We start from the raw sequence: 24682 nt of genomic DNA, 5'->3' as shown, positions 1-24682 counted from the left end.
GATGGATGGATGTTATTACAGGAAGGCTCAAAACATTTATAATAAGAAATAACTGCATTTCAAAACTTACAAACCTTTGCAGCACACCGCATTGGAGGCAATTTACACTCCCGACTATTTCATTTAATGCTGTACATGCATTGTAACTTGAAACAGTTTTTTACAGAACACTGTATCATCACTGTTAGTGAGCGCTCCAAGCAGTTTGCTGTTTATGATTACCGTGGGTTCGTACAATAGCAAAGTTACATTGGTTTCCTATGAGGAACGTCAGCTGCTTTCATTTCATTCTGGCACATATAAAACTGATTCCTTGGTCACACTTAATTTGTTGACTGAGCGCCATAGTGCAAAAGAGCAATGCAAACCACTGACGAGAGCATTGGTTGACAGATTCCATAACAGTTCAACATAAACAGCACAAGAGCTAAAGCATGTAAACAGCAGGGCGTATTTCTTGTGTTCCTCGCATCCCTGTTTGGTCTTGAATGGGCCGACCAGTCTACGCCACAAAAACTCAAAGGTGGCACCACAGTAAGTGGCGGGTGGGAAGGATTCCATTCGTTCTGTAGGGAGGTTGCTCATTCTTTTATCTTCCATAGGTTTACTTGGTCTCCAACACACTGACAGGTGTGGGATGAAACCAACTGACTTAATCTTCATGAGCCAGTAGCCAGACTTTATTGATGGTATATCACTGGAGGGGACATAAAACCATATAAAACCACTGCGTGCTATTTACAACCAATGTGGGAAAACGGTGTACTTCATTATCTATGTATAATGAAGCTCAGCACAGCTTTAGAGCTTGTCCAGAAGAGTGCTTCCACATTGCTGTAACACAGCTCTTACCTGAGCATGTTACTCACTGTGACTGAGACAGCTGCTGCTGCTATAAGGCGTATATGATTTACTCATGAAAGTGGCCACTTTCATATATCATTTTAGTAAGAATCCAAAACATACAAGTTTCATTTATATACTTTTTCTAGGGATATTATATCTGTTTTCACTCTTGTATGCTTTTCATACAAATTTCACTCACAGATACAAACTTTATAAGGTTTATATATATCTTTTCCATAAGGGTGATGGTGCTTGCATCTACAAAAAGGATGCAGTCCCTTTTTTATCCTTCAAAGCTTTCAACATCTGCCTATCCTTCTGTCTCTAGACTGGCAGTCCTCTCTCCATTGCTCCCACCATAGTTTCAGATGTTCAGGCAATGGGTCATCCCATCCTGTGCTTTGACATCTCCTGCAGGATTCTTTTTCTACTGAGAAGATGGGTAGTAGTACATCCCAGTGGGTTGTATGTGGATGCAATAGTGGACAATATTCCACACTGTATTACAGGTAGTCGAGGGATACCAACATGATGGGAGAAGGTCTTCACCATGTCTGTCTTGAGGGAAGATGATAAACCAACAACTGTGTTCTGCCCTAAATGTTTGAACAGTGTAACCCTCATTGTCTTTGCAAAGTATCACTCGTCTGGGTGCTAGTGCTCTGGGGCAGTTGCAGCCAATCAGGAGACCTGTTTCACTATTGAGGGGTTAATCTATGGTTGGTGATAGGCAGGAGGGAGGTGGGTGTGTGCTGCAGAGGTGTAACCCCTCACATGGAGACCAGATACTGTTTTACTGTGCTTTCTCACAGAAGTGTCACAGTGTTGACATCCTTCACACCTGACCTTGCTTTAACCTCCTAGGACCTGGCATCCACACATGCGGACATCACATTTTAGGATGTCTGGATGAAAATATCCACCACTTATATTATACACTGTTCTATCGAAATTTAAAACGAATGTCCTCATATGTGGATTTTTTCTCAGAAACGAAAATCAGGTAGTAAAAAAAAAAAAAAAAAAAATAAAAATCAGGTAATTCTTTGTTTTTACATTCATCAGGTCCCAATCAGCCCAAATAGCAAAGAGAAATTAAAAATGCTGCTGTGGAAGAGTTCAGGTCTTAGGAGGTCAAAAAGCCATAGCACAGCTCATTAGCCGTCAAATACGTCCTTCTGTCTTCTAGAGACCTTTTTATGAGGTTTGTGCAGTTGTGAAGCTGATGTGAGTTTGGTGTTCCCCATGTGATCTGGTTGATGTCTTGTCACAGTGTACATTTGTTTTGGTGCTTGGTCCTTTTAATGTCCTTTAGCTTCTCACTGTCGCTGCGTAACTTGGGCGAAGAGCAGAGTTGAAGGTAACTGGGTTCCAGATGATTTCCACAACAGGGATGACACTATGGCACTGAAACTGGGAAACTCTCCACTTCTATTAAAGCTTTTGTAACAGGCAGTTTCTGATTTTTCTCACTGTCATTCAATATTTCCAGGCCCTTTACATAAGGCATTGCTGCCATTTATGGAGTCTGTAAAGTTCCTTCGGGCAGGTTTGATAGCTTCTCTCTAAATGCTCTTTGAAAAACAAATGCCTGACCGTATTGTTGATTATGTTTTTTCCAGAACATGCCTTGTAGACATTACAAGTGGGGCCACCAATGCATTTTTTAAAATGTATTTTATCAGCAGCAGAGATGCCCTTTTGGTCTATCAGTGACATTAAGGAGGTTTTCTGTTGGAATTGCTCACCACTGAACACTGTTGGTTCCGGTGTGGGTAGCCTGCTCAGCGTTATACTGTCCTAAACACTTTGTGCTAGTAGAGCAACAGCAGGAGATGGAGATCCCATGGATCTGTCACATGGGTGTGGTGTGCTCTTAGCTGACTGGATACGACCAACCTGTAGTCTTTCTCCGTTATAAGCTTCTTTCTTATGCTCTTCTTCCAGAGTTTGTAATATGTCCCTTTGCTTTCTTTTCTCTTGCACAGTTTGGCTTGTTTTGATGCAATATGGTCCCACTGCAGCACAATATCATGCTGCAGTGGGACCATTGATATCTGCACTAAGATCTCCATCAGCACCTGTTAGCCTTTTATATGTGATTTTGAAAAAACAGTTACTGGCTTACATGCATCAGTGCTTTTGTCTCAAATCCACGTGACTTCTTATGTCAGCATAGAGTTTCATAATGTCAGGGTCATCCTTTCCTTATTTTTCTCTAAATTGTCTGCAAGTGATGACGAGCATGTTTCGGTTCTGTCTGACTTCAGCTTTTCTCTTGGTGATAAGGTAATACGTCTATTTTTGATTTGTTTTTTAAAACGTCTCCCTTGATGTTAGTAAGAATTTTTTCTGTTGACATTCTGTTGTGTTCAGAGCAGCAAGATTCATCTGTAGTGCTTTGGATGCTAGACTGCAGATATGTCAGCGTTTTTACTTATTATCAGTTGTTTGCTTTATACCCTCCTTCTTTGTTCACTTGCATTTTGAAGCAAGCTTTGTTCATTAATGTCCTCAGGACTCACTGGTGAAGCTTGTATATTGTCCATTTTCTGTGCAGCCTCCTCTAGTCTTTTGTCACTTCAGTTTTTAGAGCACGTGCTGCCACCTGCAGGCCGTCATGAATGTACACTTTGACATTTTGAGACACTTTCACAGCAGCTTCTAGCCAAAGAACACTTAAGGCTAAGCTGACGGATTTTGTTGTGTATAGCAGTTTAACTCACGACTGTCACAGAACAAGAGCTGAAGAAACTTTAATCATCCATCCATCGTCATCCGCTTTGTCCGGGGTCGGGTCGCGGGGGCAGCAGCCTAAGCAAAGAGGCCCAGACCTCCCTCTCCCCAGCCACCTCCTCCAGCTTGTCCGGGGGAATACCAAGGCGTTCCCAGGCCAGCCGAGAGATATAATCTCTCCAGCGTGTCCTGGGTCTGCCCCGGGGCCTCCTCCCGGTGGGACATGCCTGGAACACCTCACCCAGGAGGCGCCCAGGAGGCATCCTTGCCAGATGCCCGAACCACCTCAGCTTTAATCAATAAAAGAAAAATCCATTAAAAACTATTAACAAGATAAAAATTGCCATTTTTTGATGAAACTAAACTAGGTGTTTGCTGTCTGTGATTCAGTTCATGCCCTGAAGTATTTGGCCATTTTAGTTACATCTTCAACACCACTGTTAATTGTTAGCATTAATAAAAACTACCGAGTGCTTCTCAGTTTATTTTGTTGACTGGACAGGAACACATTCCCAAATGCTTCTTTTTTCTGAGACCATATTAGTGCAACAGAGTCTTCCAAACACTGTTTGATAAACAGAAGGGCCTGCTGTTTTTATTTCACCAAGTTTATGAGAAATCATAACGCTGGTCAGATGGCTCCATCCCTGGGTATGCAAAGCTTGGTTCAAAAGTTCTTGTTGCTAGCAAAGGTCCAGATGTTCATTCCCACTGCATCAGTCAAGTTCTTGCAATCTTTTGCATGTTTAGTTCCATAATAGCAAATTCATTCTTAAACCTTAATCTCGTCCAATGTCTAATCCTTAAATGCTGCAGTCTGGTCTCCACAAGCTAATCATACCTTAACATGTGACTGAATTTGATGTCAGTTCCACATCTGTCTGGTTTTGCTTGTTGAAGCTCTTATTAGACAATAATGTTGCTTGTGATTTTCAGGTGGACACAAATGAACTGTATGATGTGGTGAACTATAACACCAAACAGATGTCTGGGGTGAGCGTGCAGGCACTGCGGACTCTGTGGGATCAGAAAAGTGATCATCACAGCCATGTGGGTACTAATCAAAGGATTCAGCAGCAAAATGACCCTCCTGCAGTGCAGCCACCCATACCACCGAAATCCACAGCCAGAAGGCTGACGGGGACGGTGTCTGTGGATGCAATGTCTCTTTCCCAGGTAAGCTGGACACTTGAACTGTCCTTTTTGAAGAATACAGAATTATAAGTGCTGTAATTACATAACATGTAATTAAAAGTGTGCATCTCACCACATACAAAGCTTTATAGTCAAAATACTTCTTAGGGAATTACAATTTTATATTTAATTTTATTCAATAGCTCAAGAATCATGTAGGAGAAAATTTGTGTAAAACACTGCACGTGCTAATGTGTGCAGGTATGCAACACAGTTTCACAATAATTAAATGTTTGCTTTCAGTGGCAGCATCCAACAGCAAAATCAGTTTAATCCAACTTCACAGTTAGAGCTCATTTTGTGCATCAACACGACAAAGATTGCAAAGTGACATAATATGAGAGCTATATTTCATATGTATATGATAAGAACTGCATTACAAACATGGACCAAAAATACAGTAATTCTTAACATTTGTGAAACCTGCATAAATATGACCTAAAATGTGACATGACCTGTAATACAGACAAATAAAGCACTGATCCAAAAAAAAGAGAAAATGATCCAGTGTTACATTTCTGTAAGAGAAAAGTGTGAACCTTTCAGTATCGGGTGTGATGCTTTTGAGCAGCAAGAACTGCAACTAAACAGCTACTGCGCTGTTTGTCTGGACCTGAGAGCTGTTACACGTTTATGGCACGAACCACTCTCCTGATATTTTACTGTAGAATTTTCTGATAACGTTTAGAACTTATTAGTTTGTCAGTGATGGGAGCTATGCTTTCACCTTACAGTCATGCCATCCAGTATGAGAGAGGCCTGTATTTAAGTTACTCTTACTCTATTACATGCCTTGCTGTTGAAGAGATCTTTGTTGGGCCAGGGTAACAGTGGTCTTGAATCTTCTGTTTAGCCACTGTGTATTTGAAGTACACAGAATCTGGTTTGGTGTGCTTTAATTAACTTCAGCAAACAGGTACAAAGGTTTACTAATGTGTGGAAAATGTGTTTCCTTACTCGACTCCACACACGTACAAAAACCCCACAATTTTATATATGACACAGAACGGTGTTTTGCAGCTTCCTGCATATGTACAGCCTAATAAGAGCGCGCTTGAACAGCCTTTCATGGCCATAGAATTACTTGATGGAGACTTTCAGCAGGACAGTGCACCTGCATGTCACTTTTGCTAAAATCACAAATACATCAAAGTCCTGCCTGTTCTGAGGTGGTGTTTAAATCTACTCAGTTTTATTGAGAATAAAATCTCAGACTCTGTTTCAGTTTCACCTGTAGATAATACTAGCTCTTTAGATGAATGTTAAATATGTTGTGTAATATCTACAGTTCCAGTTTGCTGTCCTGCCATCTGGCAGATCCACTGTTAATTTTGGTGACTGAATTTTTTCTGATGAAAGCAAAATGATAAGTAAAATAAAAAATAATGCAGAAGGATAAAAATGATGAAATGAATTGACACATTTTTCAACGAGTGAAAATGAGATGGAAATATTCTGGAGAGATGAGAACAAATCATAAAGAAAGTTGAGTATAAACGTGACGCGGGTTTGGAAGTGATTCAATCAGAAGTAATCTCCTTGTTTGCTAAACTTTCACGCACATTGATTTGCCTCAGGGAACAGTATAACTTTCCTATTTCCCATGCTCTGTAAAAACACAACAACATCTCAACACTTGAACGTTTAACGAACATTTGATTTCATGGAAAATAATTTGCTTTTGGAGCAACGTGGTCAAACTTGGACACTTAATATTTTTGTTAACTGAATCAACTTTAGATTAAGTCAACTATAATCTTACGATATTTAGTTGATCTTGATGCCTAAATTAGACTAAAATTCATTGTTGTTCGTCTTTTCATTCAGAAGACTAAAAGTCAAAATTTTCTGTGAAAATGACTCAACGTCCAGTCAGTTGTTCTTCTTTTCCATCGTGCCCATGTGCTTGGTAAAAGTAGATCATGTGATTCTTGGGCTTGGGTCTTCATCTTGCAAATATAGAGCATCTTGAGGCAAATATTGTTATGAATTGGTGCTAAATACAATAAAATCTAATGAAATTTATTTAATTTAAAGAAATATTAGTGAATTGTGTAACTGGACTACTTTGTCACTCTCATTTTTATTAAGGGTATGCCTCCAGGACCAAAAAGAGGGATTCCTCTAGGATTTACCCTGAGTGGTTCCTTGCCTGATACAACTTCACATCCAATGAAATCCCAGATGGACGCATACAGAGCAGATGGAATCATGGCAAACACAAATTCAGCAGTAATGTCTAACAAAGACTCGGTTGATGCAACTGACACAATGTACCCTGGTGATCTTTTTCCTGGCATCACAACCTCTCAGTCGACACAAGTAGAGAGCAGGAGCAAATCCCTACCACAACTGGACAACAACACCACAGAGGAGGAGTACTCCAACCAGCTCAGCAGCCTGTCTCTGACATCGCCTGTTCCAGGAAAGAGGGTTACCTGCCAAACCTATTCCCTCCACGCACCCCATGAAAGCGTGATCAGGTCAGAAGAGCACAATGATGACCAGGAAATATCAAGATCCAACCCTCTGTACCAGACCTCTGAGGGGTCTGAAAGCCGTTCAACCCAGCGAGGAGATGACATGTATGCTGAGGTTCCTCCGGCGACAACTCCTGCTAGGCTGCGAGATGACACCTACGAGCAGATCCCTGGTGAGGCAGCCGCTGTTCAAGGCAACACTTATGAGACGCTGGACGACATGAAGACCAAGAAGTCAAAGTCCACCTGGAATAAAAGTGTAAGCCTGAAAGAATACTATGTATTCCAGTTCTTACTGTAAGCAGCAAAATATTAATATATGAACTTTTCTTATGTTGTGTTTGCAGAACATGAAGTGGAAGAAATTCCTACCTGACTACAAGAAGAAATAAATGCAGAATCTGTTGTGGAGAACCTCCTTAATATAAACGAGATGAACATTGCTCCTCCAGTTATTTGTTCTTATATGCAGATGACTGTGTGCTGTGAGTGACATAGGGATAGAGATAAAGTCAAGATAAGAGGCTCACACATAGGTAAGATTAAGAAAATCAAAGCTACAAAAAACCCTGAGCTGGACAGACGAGGGTTTTTTGGGACTGAACCCAATCACAAATGTTTTTAAATCAGAAAGGATTGGTTTTGTCTGAGGTTGGGTCCTTGGATATGAACAATGTCTAATCTGTAACACCTGCTGTTAAATACTTGGATTTTATTGTTGACAAGAATCTCAGCACTGCTGTCATGGATTTGAATGGGAAAAAGGTTTGAAATCATTACGATAGGTCCTGATCTTAGCCCTGTTTTAACTCACATCATCAGATCCTTTGAATCAAACTCAGGGCTGTAACGCACAAAAACATCCATAAATATTTTTATTTACTCACAATTTATTACAATTACTTATTTTCAGCAGATTAGACATGTGGTCTCGTTTGTCTCCGACCCTTATTGTGAAGCACTTTGTGGTTTTTATCCTGTGTAGAGTGCTCTTTAAATCAATAAAGTAAAGACCAACTGACAATGAGGCGGGTGGTTATGGGCTAACATTACAACAGCTAATATTAGGCTTCCGTGTCCTAAAAATCACTTTCCCTCTAAACAGGTTGAATATATTGTCACATCGTGTCAGGATTAATTTTCCAGGTGTCTGAGTCAAACAATGTTACATCACAGTTTTATGAACGCCAGCTAACAAAACGGCAGCGCTTACTGACAGAAAGATTCAGGATATCCTGAGCAACTCAATTCAGTATTGTCATCAGATAGAAGTGAGCTCTACTGATTGATCCACCCATCCTGGAAAGATTTCTCAGCTTTACAGCCTTCTCCAGAGTAAATAGACATATTGACATAGTAAACTTGGCTATCTGAGTTGAAATAACAAATATGTGAAAACAGTATGCCACTTCCTAACCAATGAACAGACAACATTTTTCAAAAGGGTATCCACTCCAAGAAAGGAGGCGAGATGCTGAAACAAACTGATACGTACTCGGCCCTGGATCATTAAGGGCAACTGTGCTGCAGAGACAACCATACCTAAGTACACCCAGTACTTTGAAGAGCTTAGAAATGCTCCTGTTGTTATTTTTCTACGTGTCCTTTGGCATCAGTGTCTTGTCTTGTGGTTTTAGGTAAAGTAAACTGACAAACACCAGGGTAAAAAGTGAAGCCAGTGCAAAATCAACAAAATCAACAAAAATCACTGTACTGATGTCATTTATGAGATGACCATGCTGTTTGTGCTTCTGGAGGTGTGGGACCTGATGGACCAACCAGAGGGCAGCAGGTCGAACATGTGGTGGGTGGGGTGCAAGGAGTCACCTGTGATTGCTTCCAGGTAAGCAGAGGGCAGCCAATGATTTTTTTGGGGCAGTTCTCAGTAGTGTGTACCAAACACCAAGGCAGCAGGAGAGCACGCTCTTCACTGAGGAGCGGTAGAAGGCCAGCGGCAGCTTCTAGGTTATCCTTTCTCAAGACACGGAGGAAGTGCAGCCAGTGCAGGTCCGGGGGGACAAAGATATTGGTTGGGTGGCTTGGGGTACAGTCATAGATGTATAGGGCACACAGTAGGGGCTGAGAGCGTAGTCCTGTGAGGAAATCTTTGATCAAGGAGCAGGTGGCAGGGGGGTGTGGAGGTGGTCTAATTTGGATTCAGGATGTCTGGGATTATAGTGCTGAATTCTGAGCTGTAGTCCATGAAGAGCATCCTTATATAGCTCTTCCTGTTTTCAAGATGGGTCAGCGCTCTACAGATGGGTCAAGGGATGAGGGTAGACAGTCCCTGATGTGCAGCGACACTATCTGCTCGAAGCACTTCATGACTACAGACGTTAGGGCTATCGGTCTGTAGTCGTTGAGCCTGTGTAGACCAGACATTTTGGGGATGAGAATGGTAGTGGAGGCCTTCAGAGAGTGGTGTGAGTCAGGGAGAGGTTGAAGAGCCTGGTGAGGATCCCCCCAGTTGGTCAGCACATTTGTAGTTGGTGAGGGCTTGGATGCCTCTCCACACCTGGTGCAGGTTGTTATCAGTTAGGAAGCCCTCTGTCCTCCTCCTGTAAACCTCCTTGGCCTGTTGACTGTAGCAGTGCTGTACAGGTAACTGTCTCCTCAGCCTGAATTACAAGTTCAACACAATGGACTCGAGTGAAGTGGATGCAGGAGGGTGACGAGATAGCCTAAAACATAGTTAAAAATGAGACAAGGAAGCAAAACTAAATGCAAAACAGAGGAGACATCTAGCTGTACAAAATAAAATGGGCAGTAAACTTGTGGAACAGAGAAAAGACACTGGAAAAGCTAGACTAACCAAAACAGAAAGGATTACTTAATCAATATAAACACTCCATGTAAATATTTATTTAAAAATATTAATTAAAAACACTCAATACAAATGCAGTTAAATCAGCACAACATTTATTTTCAAATACAAAGAAATACAAAAAAATACATATCAGCTGGGCACTTTTCTGCTGACTAATAAACAAGCATATTTCCATTACTTTAGCTTGTTATTTAAACATTTTTTAAATATGATAAAATTTAAATTTTATATATTTGGTTTATTTGAAACTTTAATCTTCATCTTCACTGACCACAGTAAGCACACCATCTTTGATGGAGGGTTCATGTCTCCTGGCATTAAAGGTTGGAGAAGGTTGAGGGAGGGGCATTTATAGATTGGTGTTGATAGATTTTAAATTTGTAAAATGTTAAATGCAATTACCCATGACCGTGCTGGATAGCTAGTTAGCTAGCACATTTACTATTAGCTAAAGTGGTTTTTGCTGCGCAGAACACATGAATTTGGACTTCTGAGGGTGCAGTTGAGCGCTTGCATTCACTGATCTGAGAGGTTGTAACCACAGAGTTATAGCTGTAAGCAGTTAAAAAATTAAATAAATAAATGAGTAAAAACTGAATTGCAAACATTAATCTACACATTTATGTATATTTTCTCTGTAACTATACATTTAAAACGCAAGTGAAAATACAAGTTTAAATTTTTTTTTTACACATTATCTCTTTTTTTGACAGCTCTCGCATTTTGCAACGTATTTACTTCCATATATCGGCCCTAAAGGAAAAGTTGATAGTTGGGAAGTATATTTTTCACCACTAGATGTCTGATGTCAGAATTATGTCGTTTTTCTGCGGCAGCGAATGAGAAGAAGAAAATACGGAAGTACGGCTCCCAAACACATTCCCGTTGGAAGAGTAAAATACTGCAGATTGCCGTATTTGCTTTGAAACGAAGCATATCTTGGACTAAATATTCAATCTCAATAAGACGATGGGGACTAGAGACGATGAATACGATTATTTATTCAAAGGTAAAAATGTGAATTTCTCGTTAGTGTCGTAGCTTTTAGCCGATAAGCTAAACAGGCCAGCTGGTCAGCTGTCAGGCTAACTAAGCCAGCGTCAACCTTTGTGCTGTGGTTGATTTTCACCGAGCTTTCAGGAAATTGTAGGGAAATTGATTTGAGGGTGTATACCTCTAAACGGCCTTCACTTGAGGGTTGGCGTTATAGTGCTATTTTCTTTACGTACGGTGTATTGAAGTGATGGGGCGAAAAGAAAAGAACATTAGCTGTTAGCTACTGTTAGCTTGTTGATGGTAGGCGCGGACACGCCTAGCGTTAACCGTTATCACGTTATCTTAGGTCGAGCTTGACAAGCTACAGAAACTTGTGTGAGGATTGGAAAGAATGCGTTAAGAGCTGCTTCATGAACACGTGACCACAATTTTAAAAATGACCCAAATCAGTCTTTTCGCCATTATGTTATTTTTAAAGTATTTTTATTACTGTGAATGTGTAAAATTTGCTTAAAAAGTCAGGAAGATTGTGTTTGGTTTACTATTTTTGTGTCATAACAATGCTTCTTGGTAATAAGTCGTGTACTGTTGGAATGCCTTTCTATTACTCCTTAAATGGTATCGCATGTTTGGGTTGCACCCATGAAGAACTATGCCAATGTCAAACAACTATCAACTCTTGTTTTGAGCTTCTGGTACGCCAGGTATGGACAATCTGATGTCTGATTAGCAGGGCATGAACCTGATCAGTCAACATGTTTGACTGATCTGGATGAGATCCATGTCATAGGGCAACTTCAAGTTGGTGTTTTACAAGACTAAGTTTCAGCATTATTTTTGAGTGAGTCCTAGTGCCATCTCCAAATTGAAGGCCAGGTCCCATATGAGGGTGGATATCAGAGACAGGCTGTGCAGTCAGTGTCCCAACAAGACAACATCACAAACACACTGTCAGTGTGGTACTCAGTCTTCTACAGATTTGCAATCAAAGTTTGGAGGACAATATTTCTTATGGTTTTGTAACCAGACAACCTGGAACAGACTGCCATGACTGCCCTTCACTGATAGTTTCATTTAGTGTTGATAATGGGTGCAGTTGAACCCTGAATGTGTATAGGAATGTTACGTTCAGCAATGAGTCCAGATTGTGCTTACTGCAGTTGGCTCATAGTGTCAAGTGTCAGAGTATGGAGAGGATGTGGAGAACCCTGTGCTGATTTATGCACCGATACGGTGAAAGCTTTTGGTGGAGGCAGTGTGATGGTGAAGAGCAGCATCTTCCTCAGTGAAAAAACAAAGCTTCTCATCACTGGTAATCTCAGTGGAGCTAGATATCAAGATGAGTTTCTGTAACCAGTGGCAATCCATATCTCCACAGTCTGGGAACAATCTCTGTCCTCCAAGACGCTTAACCCACACAGAGTGGAGTTTATCAGAGACTAAATCCAGAATATAGGTGTGGAGAGCATGGAATGACCTGCCAGCAGTCCTGATGTCAACACAGCTGAATGCTTGTGGCATCAGCATGGAGGGTGCTAGTCCTGCCAGAGTAACCAACACAACCACACTGGCTGCCTTGTAATAAATATGGGTTGAAGGATGCAATCCCACAGCAGTGTGTGACCAAGCATGAGGAGAAGATGAGGCTGTCGTGGCTGTTTGGTTCTTCCACATGCTACTGAAGTCTCTGTTAAATGAATAAATTGTGAAATTGCCGGTGTGTCTTGTTTCTTCACACTTTCAATCCAATAACTGAATGACGAGTCAGCAGCAGAATATGTCTGACGTTGGCATTGGAAGTTTTGGCAAGTTGTTATTGGTGTAACCCACATACTCACCTTTGTTACTTAACCCACAACTCTGTCTTCCTTTCACCATCAGGCAGCATTTAAGCGGAAATAAACAGGTTCTTTAATGGTTTAAGATTTATTGCCAGGCAACATTCTTCCATTAAAGAAATAATGAACCGAACACTAATTTCATTACTTTCTGTGCTAAGTTATATATTTGTACCCACACTAGTTTCTGTGATAGGCCAACAGGACAGTTCTTTTTATTTTATTTTTTAAAGATTTAGTGGCTTTTTTGAACAACCAACAACCTCTGAGATAAACAGCAGACTTTCACATATGGCAAAATTCACTTTAGATATTTGGGATCCCACCACTCTCCTCATTTTGCTGTCACATTCCTGTTTATAAAATGTGCCTTATCCTGCTGTGTGCTTTTGAGGTCCAAGTTGAAGCTGTCACAAAATTATTAACACGCTTTATGAGTTGTTTTTTCTGTATTCGTTGCAGTATGCTGACTACTAACAGAGATACTACTAACAAAGACAGACAGGCTTTCTCTGCCTTTGCTTGTTCAACAAAACCTCATTGAAGTTTTCAGGCGGGTGACCTCATACCTTTCCTATTGAAGATAACGGGAATCACAGAGTTGATTATCAGCTTTCTCTGTTACACCGGGCTTTCTGCTTCAGGATCTGTGCATGCTCACAGCAAAATGGGTGTTTTGTAGGTTATGATTCTTCTTTTGGGTAGAAAAGGATCCCCAAGATTGCTGCCTGTGCTACTCAAAACATTATTATGACTTCTAAGGTGACGGCTGCACATTAGAGCGCTTTAAACTGAACATATTGTGTGAGGTTATATATGTGCACATGTCTGGGATCAGTCCAAAGTACCTACCCAACAGTCGTTGCATTTTTCTTTTATGTTCCTGTGGTTGGAACATGATTAACGGTGAAGGCCACCATAAAGGCCCTGCAGTGGGAAAACATCCTCATAACATCCCAGAATTTCATAAAACACGAACCGCTTTGTTCTCTTACAGTAGAAACATGGCTAGGCTTTTTGAAAATTGTTGTTTTTCTAATCTATGTGGGCCTATCGTGCTCCCAAAGACTGAAAATGAACAGCTGCAGATGTTTTTTTTGAATTTGTGTGTATCTGTTTTAGGCCTTTATCTGTAGTGGACTTGCTTATTGTCAGATTTCTGCTGGAGTAGGCTCTAATCCTACCGGCATCACCAGAAAACACTGATGCTAACTAATTTGTAGAAAATGGATATGATGTTAGGCGTGGATATTACTAAAGAATATCACACAAGAGTAGTAATGCTAAGTTAGGCCTAGCAATTTAAAGACTTTTACAAAAGTTTACATTGTGTAATTTAAGGTAATGAATTAAAACCCAAATATCAAATAGTTTTATCGCAGCTCTAGTTTTCACATAAGTGTAATTATTGGCTATGAGCTGTGTTTAGCTGATGAGATGAGCTCCAGGAATATTTCTGATGATTCTTATTTTATGCAGAGGCTGCATTGCAATTATTGCTGGGAAAGGTTTCATTTTAATGTGAAAAATATAAGGTTCATTTTGACTTAAATATTATTTCTTTTGTAACAGAAGTCAAACGTGTACTGCAACATTACGTATATTGTTTATTTTAAATAAGTACAGTTTAACAGTGTAACTGTTTCTCACCATCTCCCAGTTGAACTTTCACACTGCTAGACTGCAGCTACACCTTATGTACATTCTGTGGTGGTCATTTCATTTCTGTAATCCTGTATTTTCTGTATATAAGATTTAGATTGGTTATTATATTGTTGGTTTATATACCTTTGTGTGTGTGTACACAGCGCTCCCTCGTTTATCGCGGGAGTTAAGTTCTAAAAATAACCCATGATAGGTGAAATCTGCGAAGTAGGCAACTTTATTTTTAGTTATTATCAGTTATTATAGATGTTTTAAGGCGGTGAAAGCCCTCACTACACACTTAATACACTTTTCTCAGACAGGCGTGAACATTTTCACACTTTTCTCTCTTGTTTAAACTCTCAAAGTTCAAACCAAAGGCTCCTGCAAGTGACGACGTTTTGTCAACATTGTTGTTTGTTGGGGAGAAAACGTACAAACATATAGTACAGCATTTCAGAGTTACACTGCCAGCCACTGAACAATTCTGTACTGTACAGGAGGCACAGCACGAGATTGATTGACAATGGTCTACAGTAGAGATGGGTATCGTTTAGGTTTTATCCGATACCGGTGCCAAACCGGTACTTTTGAAATCGTGCCGGTGCTCAAACCGGTGCTTAAGGAATGGAGAACACAAACTTTGTCCAAAAACCTCTCATGTTTAACTGTTTTCCACTAAAGCGCTATACAAATGCAGGCCATTTACCATTTTTCTTTGGTCATTTTAGCCTTTTTGGCCAGGGTGAAGGGAGTATCTGCCATCAAACAAGAAGACAGCCGCATGTAGCCATGATGATGTTTGCTAGTTCACCTTACATGCATTAATGTAATAACGTGGTTAGCCTACTCAACGTAAATTACACACGAACAACATGAAGCTACTCACACAGAGAAGAACGGCTGCTGCTGCATCATCATCCTCATCATTTCTGCTACACTGGCAGGGCTAGGGGCCAGGACTCTCCTCTTCGGGTTTTTGGGGGATGTTGCTCCGGGTCCGATAACTGGCAACCCACCCGACGTGCACGGTGTGAGGTCTCGCAGCAAGCTATCAAATACGGCGCATTTCTCGGCTTTTAAAAAAACGCTATGCGTCGCCAGGTGTTTCATCGGATTCTTGGTGTTACCTCCTTTGACAGTATCACAGTATCAGCTTAAAGCACTTGTTGCTGCTGAGTTTGCATCTTTTGCTGTGAAGTACAGCCAGACTTTGACTGCTTCACCTTGGACATTTTTAATCTGTAGCTCTGCTCTAAAAGAGCGTACGTACCTGGCCCCGCCTACTATCCTCGGAAACGTAAAATGATTGGCTCCTAAAGTGTGTGACATCTCAGGGAAAAAAAGCACCGAAATGTGCGCTGCTTTTCCGTCTGGTTACTACCGTTTATGTCAGAACCGACACCGGTACCCATCCCTAGTCTACAGCCAACCGCGTTATAGCAAGGGACCACTGTGTGTGTGTGTGTGTGTGTGTGTGTGTGTGTGTGTGTGTGTATAAAAACATGGATGGAATAAGTTCTGTGGACTTTATATTGACCATCTTTTATACCGGTATCATTTTACTGTTTTCTTGCCCAGATTCAGTTACGTTGCATTTTCTCCATTGTGTGATTCAGTGGTCCTTATTGGGGATTCGGGTGTGGGAAAGAGTAACCTGTTGTCCCGCTTCACCCGCAATGAGTTCAACCTGGAGAGCAAGAGCACCATTGGAGTCGAGTTTGCCACGCGGAGTATCCAGGTGGATGGCAAGACGGTGAAGGCCCAGATATGGGACACAGCGGGTCAGGAGCGTTACCGAGCCATAACCTCAGCGTGAGTATAACAGCGACTGCCAGAGGAGGATTCACGTCTAGATCTCTTGTTATATATCAGTGAATTAATTTTATTAAGTTAATAACCACCAGTGTTACTTATTTAATAATTCCATCAGATGATATTTCAAGGGAAAATTGTTTTCCAAAAAACATCCACAGTTCTCCACTCTCAAAAACCAAGTAAATTTCTTGGAATATTAATATTTTTTTACTCAAAAAAACCCAAAACAAAGTCAATAAGTTGAGCTGATGTAAAAATCTTACAGTTTCTTGAGGAAATGATGTGTTGTGGGCTGATGTAGTTCAATGACTGTTCAGTTGTTGGAAAATCATGACCATAGCTAATATTGACCGCATAATAAACCACAGCCCTCCAACATACCCCTCAGCACCTGCACACACAGTGTTCAGGTTTGTTTCAGCTCTCACTGCGACAGTGTGATAACGAGTGTGTCCATGTGCACATGGCTCTGATGCAGATACTACCGTGGGGCCGTTGGTGCTCTCCTGGTCTATGACATTGCCAAGCATTTAACTTATGAGAATGTGGAGCGCTGGCTGAAGGAGCTGAGGGATCACGCTGACAGCAACATTGTTATCATGCTGGTGGGCAACAAGAGTGACCTGCGCCACCTCAGGGCTGTTCCCACTGATGAGGCCCGGGCTTTTGCTGGTGAGACATCCTTTTCTGTTACCCTGTGGAATAAAGTGTCTATTAAGTATCACAATTACACAGAAATCTCATGATAGAATACCCTAAATGGCAATTCTAGAGCCTGAAATCTTTTAAATTCTAAATATTAGAACTATGCTCTGAGGATCAATGCATTAGTGATACTAGTAATAAGACCCATCTTTCATTTGCTGTGCTACACAGTGAAGTAATTCTGTGTAACTGTGTGTGGTGCACACATTCAGATAAACCTGTGTAATGGCTCAGACTGACTCCGTGTTTGTGAAAATGCTACATATATGATCTGTTCATAATGATTGTTCCGCTTTGGCCCGCAGAGAAGAATGGCTTATCTTTTCTGGAGACATCGGCTTTGGACTCCACCAATGTAGAGACGGCCTTCCAGACCATTCTGACAGGTGTGTGATGTGTGTGCACCTTTAGACTCCTGTCCTTTCACAGGTCACCATAAGGTAAAAAATACCCATCAACTAACACACTGTTGGCCACTGATATCTGAGGGAATGCTGCCCAGTTGAACAGGTGTCTTTGTTATCAAGAGCTGTCACTTTTATGAGGCCGGTCACAGTGTGAGGAAGTTTGGTGCCAAGTGAACTTCTGCTGCTGGGAGTAAACAGAGTTGACCCCACAGCCTTTCTGGACTCACTTTATGTCATAGTGGGTTGTTTACAGTTTTTATGGGGATTATCCAGGCAAATATTTTGTTTTAGTGTGTGTGTGTGTGTGTGTGTGTGTGTGTGTGTGTGTGTGTCTGTGTGTGTGTGTGTGTGTGTGTGGTGGCTAGGGTTGGGCGATATGTAAAAATTTTCCAACCAACAATCATCAGTCATGGCGACGGCGCGTTAACGCTGACAGCACTAAAAAAATATAAAGTCACCAATTTGGGATGAAAGAGGTAAGCCTAAGGATGTAACCAAAGCAGCGTGTCACGTGTGCAGACGTATAGTGTGAGCAAAGTACTCAGACTAACCTGCACGAGCATGTACGTGTCCACCATCCGGTGAGTATGCTAGGCTATCGCCCGCTTCTGCAGCTCCATCGACGAGCATCTGGGCGCACTCTGAGGAGGGGGCGTTTGCTCGCAGATGAAAGCGGGTGCTGTTAAAACAGCGCTGTTTTTTTTTTTTTTTTCTGTTGACTGCTTCTATTAGCGCCATCATTATTAGCAAACTTACTGATGGGCAGACAAATAAATAAATCCATCCATTCACTTCCGCTTATCCTTTTCAGGGTCGCGGGGGGGCGCTGGAGCCTATCCCAGCTGTCATAGGGCGAGAGGCGGGGTACACCCTGGACAGGTCGCCAGTCTGTCGCAGGGCCAACACACAGAGACAGACAACCATTCGCACTCACATTCATTCGCACCTAGTGACAATTTGGATTATCCAATTAACCTATCCCCACAAGCTGTGGCACAGCACGGTGGCACGGTGGTTAGCACTGCTGCCGCACAGCAAGAAGGTCCTGAGTTCAATCCCACCATCAGGCCGGGGTCTTTCTGTGTGGAGTTTGCATGTTCTCCCCGTGTTTGCGTGGGTTCCCTCCGGGTACTCCGGCTTCCTCCCACCGTCCAAAAGACAAATAAATAAATCACCTGTTTAAAAACAATCGTCGATATATTCGCCCAACCCTACTCTAAACATATTTCTGTTGAAAAGTTGAGCACTTTGATTTAGATTTGATGGGTACTGACTCTCTTTTGGCATCAGCTTCCAGTGGCCGTTAGAGTAACTGCAGTTTTCCATCGGAGATTGCTCTTTGGTTGTGTTCATACTTTAAATGTGTAATTGTACTTAAAGTGAACAACAAACGTGATACTCGGGTTTTAGATTTTTTTCTCTCCATAGAGTACCGAGCACAATGACACTCAGTGCTCTCTGCTAGAATCCAATCACAGTTGGTTTACTCTGATTAAATACTGTTTCGCCTTCTGTTTAATGTTTGCCTTGTAATTCTCCCCAGATTTGCAGGTTGCAACTAACTACTTTTCTGCAGGAACATATTTGCACAGTGTTTTTAATAACATGTGACACTGGGGAATAAAATGCATGCATGGTATTTGTTAGATAACACTGTGTGATGACCAGAAAGTAGGCGTGATCTACATCCTGGTCACAGGACGACAGTACTTGGAAGAGGCGGAGCCAACATTTAAAGCTCGATTGATTTTCAGCTAGACACTTACGGGATGTTATGAAAGTTTTAAAAAAGTCTCTTTCAGTGATAGTTGTAGTAGTGACTTACATGATGAGAAAAGTCGGCCATTGTTTTTTTGGCTGCCATGCTTCCTGTTAGTCAGCTGCATGGAGGAATTACACGCCTTCCATAAGAATAATTTGTTTTGTCACATGTCTATCATCTATCAACTTGACGCATTACTTCTCTTCTCCTCCTCGTCCTCCCATCAGAGATTTACCGTATCGTCTCCCAGAAGCAGATGTCGGAGCGCCAGGAGAGCGACATGTCTCCCAGCAACAACGTGGTTAATATCCAGGTGCAGCCCACTGAGAACAAACCAAAGATGCAGTGCTGTCAGAACATCTAGCCCAGCCTCAGATCCGCTACTATCTCTCCCCCCAATTCCCCCATTTCTCCCTGTCCTTTCCTCCCTCGATCCCCATCAACCTTAAGCCCCGCCCTCGGATAATAGACTGCCTCGACATACTATTTGGCGTGTGGGGAATGAGCCGCAGCTTCGAAGCCGTGACCTGATCTCTGCACCTACCTCCTCCTGCTAACCCTATTCTTCCCCTTCCCCCGGTAAATATTATCCCAGTTTAGGATGAACCCATGTGGGGCGGCCCTCCCTAAGCAGAGCCCCGTTGTCTTTAGACTACTGCAGGACAGCAAGCAGCAGGCATTTCATATCACGTTAGATTTCATTACTGCAGATGCGCTGACATGTCACAAAAATGTCTTAATATATGAATGTGATTCGTTTTCTTCTTCTCAAGCTCAGTGCTCCAGTTGATTTCTCCACCTTTTTTAATGTCTTGTATCATATATCTGCTACTAAATCTGAATTTAAAGCTTTGCCTCTGTTATTTTAGCGCCCCTCACCTCCTCTTTAGTGCAATGTACTGTTTTGGAAACTACGTGGATGTATCGAGCACATTGCGGACGTTTGCTCCGGTAGTGTCATGCTGTTTGATGTGATTTCTGTGAAAATGACGCCGGACTCTTTTACATTTGTTGAGCTTCAGTTAGTGGAAAGGCCAGGGGAGTGTAGCTAGCATGTGGCGCGCAGCCTGGTAAACTTTTTCGGCATCGTCACTGCATTTGCAGCAGGTGACGGGTTCGTGACAGCATGCCGAAGATGGACCTCTGACGTCCAGGTGGTTGACTTGAACTGGACTAAATGTGGAACACTATCATCATTTTAGGAACCCTGAACAGGAAGCCTGTGCATTTGAATCATCATGTTCTATTTTAAGTGGCTGCATACCGAGTTACTCATGCTCACGTTGAACGGGACTGAATACAGAATAAATCTAACAGGCTTTTTTGCTCAGCATTAAGAAAACATGCATTAATTTCCAACATATTTGACCACTATGCAGAAACTAGCACATGGCTGTTTGGGTTTTTTCCTCTAATGCGACTTCTATAGCAAGTGAAGGAAAAAGAAGTATGAGTAAAGTAGCTGATAGCAGTCTTGTATGACATTCCTATTATAGTCAGTAATCTTATAATGTGAAGTTTCCTGTTGTCTAGCCAATTCTGCTTTGCATGTAACCACAGTACTGTAGTTAAGACACACTGAGAAAGATGTTTTTCAAGGTTTGATTTGCTTAATAAATCATGCAGTTAAGTGTAAGAGCTGATCTAGTAAACATGCTTACTTATTTAGGATTAGGCTTTTGCTGCACATACAAAATTTGGACCTCTTTTGCCAGTTTGGGACACCGGGTCTGTTTAAGAACCAAAAAGTGACGTGGAGTCTGAACCGAACCTAATTTAGTGTGAAGTTGCTCGTCTGGCAAACAACAAAAGTCAGCGGCTTAAGCTTCTGGCCAACTTACGAATGCCTCCTCGACCTGTGGAGACCGCTTCTCATACGCTCACTAACAGCTCACCGTCGTGTCCGCCTCCTCATTAACCAAGCTTTGTGTGTCTCTCGAGGAGGAGGACAGCCATGTTGCCCCTGTCACATAAAGCCTACGCACACCAAGCTGCCTCTGACTTCAACACAATGCATGGCTTTGTGTACGACTGCACCTCCACATTGTATCGCCTTATGTAGCTAACATTGTCATTACCATTTATGAAATCTTGATGGTTGGTTAGGCTTGGCTAACGAATACAACATGCTTAACGAGTTAGCTCAGTTTAATCCGCTAACTGGCAGGCTCCTGCTAAAAGCCTTCAAGCTGAAATTTCAGGTTATCGCAGACATATACAAAGCTCGAACTTGGTGTATGTGTCTAGCAGCAGAGGGTAAATGGGTAACTCCAGAATGTGTGAGCTTTAGCTGGCCGTGCCAATGGCGTTTTATCGAACAGACGGCACTGTCCACTGGGCCTCTCCAGACTTGACAGCAGGAAATCTGTGGACAAAGCAATTTCTTTCTTCTGACAATATGATTTCTTGTTTCATGTACCTTTGTTGTCTTCATTTTTCCCTGTGTGTGTATGTGTGTGTGTTTCTTTGTTTTTTTTAAAATATGTGTTTTGATTTCTTTCTTTTTTTAACTATTGAATTCTATAACTGACTGTAATTTCAGTGTAAACACATAAGTGAGAAATTATGTCATTTCAATGAATTTGGAGCGTTAAATATGAGAACGGGTCAAAATGAACGGTTTTGTTCTGTACAGATTGATAAATTGTACAATTGTGTCTATATCTTAAGTTATCATCTTAATAAAGCGCACCGGTCAAAAAGCTTTCTGGATTTTACTTTTTTTTTTTAACTGTAGTTTTTTATTGTACTGTGAAGTCTTACTGCCGTCAGGTATAACATTATGGCCACTGACAGGTGACGTGAATACTACTGATCATCTCATCATAGTGTCAGTGAACATTTTTCCCTCAGAGTTACGTTAGAAACAGGAAAAATGGGCAAGCATAAGATATTGAGCGGGTTTGACGATGGCCACATTGTGATGGTTAGATCTGTGTGACCTTTGAGCCTAGGTCATCAGCTACATGACTGGGCTTCCAAACTGAAGCTCTTGTGTTGCCAGCCAGTGGTCAGTATACTGACGCCAGATCTCAACGTTGGTTCTATGACATCGCCTGATATTGACTAAACATTGTTTCAATGTTTCCTTGCTATCTGGTAGCTTTTTAAAATGTCCAAAAAAGGAACCGTGGTGGCGTAAAGCTTTTTTATGCATGTGAGGAGCAAAGGCTGGTGCAATTCAATCGATGAACTGCACTGGCTCAAAATGCAGAAAAGTTATGCTGGTTTTAATCAAAAGCTGTCAGGACACACCGTGCACAGCAGTTTGTTGTGTATGGGGCTGCAGAGCCGCAGACCAGTCAGGGTGCCTGCGCCGAAATATCCACTGCAGAAAGTGGCAACAATGGGCACACGAGCATCGGGCCTGGACCATGGTCCGAGCATTGAGGCCTGGGCTGATGAATCACACTTTCTTTTACTTCACAGGATGGCTAGGTGTGTGTGTGTCACACACCTGGGGAACACCTGGCACTATGGGAAGAAGGCAAGCCGGTGGAGGCAGTGTGATTCTTCATGGCTTCGGCATCTTTCAGCAGGATAATGCATCGTGCTACGAAACAAAAAAGACAAATTCAATCCAGTTAAGGAAGTCCAATACATGGAGGCTCTACCTGGCAACTTAAAGAATCTGTTGCTAACGTCTTGGTGCCAGATACCACAGCATATCTTCAAGGGTCCGGTGGACTCCATGACTTGATGGGTCACAGCTGCTTTGGCAGTAAAACAGCCGTCTGTTTTTGCTTTATAAAGCATTTATAAATGAAATTGAAAGTACAGTTATTTTCTCAATAGAAAAATGACACAGACAAAGCACAAAGAGATACAGAACATAAAAATATTTATTTCCAGATGCAAACAGAATACTGTAATGTAGGGTCAGAGTAATAATATGATCTCTCTATCCAGCGTGTCTTGGGTCTGCCCCGGGGCCTCCCGGTGGGACATGCCTGGAACACCTCACCCAGGAGGCGCCCAGGAGGCATCCTTGTCAGATGCTCGAACCACCTCAACTGGCTTCTTTCGATGTGGAGGAGCAGCGGCTCTACTCTGAGCTCCACCCGGATGTCCAAACCCCTCACCCTATCTGTATGGGAGACACCAGCTACGCTTTGGAGGAAGCTCATTTCCGGCGCTTGTATCCGCAGTCTCGTTTTTCCGGTCCCTACCCACTGCTCGTGACCATAGGTGAGGGTGGTGACGTAGATCGACCGGGAAATTGAGAGCTTGGCTTTTACACTCATATTTATTCAATACAGTAACAGTTTTACAGGTTAGAGATTTTAAAATTCCATGGAAATGACCACTGAAGTATTAAGTTAGTAGTAAACTAAGGAAAGGAGACTAATTAAACCAAAAATAATGAATGTTTTAGTTTGACCCCAGTCCCATCCACTAACAAAGGAGGCTTGTCTGCGTTATTTTTCTGTTGTGAAGATAGCTGAGACTTGTTTGATGAAGAGTGAAGTATTTAGCCTTTAGCACAGTATTAACCCTTTCACGCATAGCGGTCACGACAGTGGACAGCTATTCAAAGGCTGTTTTCTTGCACTTGTGTCAGTGTTGATGGCATACTTGCACATAAACCACTACATTGGACATGTGTCACTCCATACCAGTGGCGGTCCTAGCCTGTTTGGCGCCCTGGGCGAACACTCCCTCTGGCGCGCATATTAAACATATTAAGGATTGCACATTAACATAAAACTGTTGTCGGAACCACACTGAATTTCACCAGAGAATCAAACACACACATATATGAAGAGAGAGAGAGTATGCATAGTATGCAAACGGCTACCAAACAGCCATCATAATCTGTCATACAATGAGAACAGGACAAATCAACTGACAATGACTCATTAATGTGCTGAACACAGTCCAAAAGATTCAATAAGCTACATCAGTGTCTACTGTTTACTATCATAGCCAAGTGGCTAACGAATGTAAACGGAAGTTTTCGCTATCCCTACTAATTGATGTTATCTTGTTGTATCTGTTGTGGTCAGTGCCATCCTCTATGCTGTTGCATGCTGGGGCAGCAGGTCGAGGGTCACAGATACCAACAGGCTAAATTAACTGATCCAGAGGGCCAGTAATGTTGTGGGGATGGAGCTGGTTAGGGTGGTGTCTGAGAGGCAGATGTTGTCCAAGATAAAGACAATGTTGGATAACACCTCCCACCCACTCCATGACATGCTGGCTAGTCACAGGAGCACGATCAGTGAGAGACTGAGGTCACCAAAAAGCACCACTGACCGACACAGGAAGTCATTCCTGTCTGTGGTCATCTCCCTGTACAACTCCATCTAACACACTGTAAACACTGCAACAGTTTCACCCTTTTTGCACACGCTCTTTCCTGCTCTGTAATATTCTTCTCAATTTTCTTGAGCTTGAACATTTGATATTCAATTCAATTCAATTCAATT

The 24682-nt window shown here is 41.9% G+C and overlaps 2 protein-coding genes across 2 annotated transcripts in view; both read left to right on the top strand.

The window, feature by feature from the left end:
- Positions 1 to 8945, top strand: part of sh2d7 (SH2 domain containing 7) — a 12419-nt gene extending 3474 nt beyond the window's left edge. Inside the window, exons 4-6 of the mRNA XM_005946739.3 lie at positions 4519 to 4758; positions 6868 to 7515; positions 7604 to 8945. Of these exons, the coding sequence (XP_005946801.1) occupies positions 4519 to 4758; positions 6868 to 7515; positions 7604 to 7648 (933 nt within the window). The 3' untranslated portion in view covers positions 7649 to 8945. The remainder of the gene's footprint in view (positions 1 to 4518; positions 4759 to 6867; positions 7516 to 7603) is intronic.
- Positions 8946 to 10905: 1960 nt separating this feature from the next.
- On the top strand, positions 10906 to 21957 carry rab11a (RAB11a, member RAS oncogene family). The gene is made up of 5 exons (XM_005946740.2): positions 10906 to 11092; positions 16181 to 16376; positions 16858 to 17051; positions 17390 to 17470; positions 19481 to 21957. Exons 1-5 carry the CDS (start codon positions 11053 to 11055, stop codon positions 19615 to 19617), a joined length of 648 nt encoding a protein of 215 aa, XP_005946802.1. The 5' UTR covers positions 10906 to 11052; the 3' UTR covers positions 19618 to 21957.
- Positions 21958 to 24682: the final 2725 nt, after the last annotated feature.

Source organism: Haplochromis burtoni, unplaced genomic scaffold (genome assembly GCF_018398535.1).
Source record: "Haplochromis burtoni strain Fernald_Lab_line unplaced genomic scaffold, NCSU_Asbu1 Contig_495, whole genome shotgun sequence".
NCBI lineage: Eukaryota > Metazoa > Chordata > Actinopteri > Cichliformes > Cichlidae > Haplochromis > Haplochromis burtoni.
Note: the sequence above shows the minus strand (reverse complement) of the source record. Positions and strands in the feature narration are given on the sequence as shown.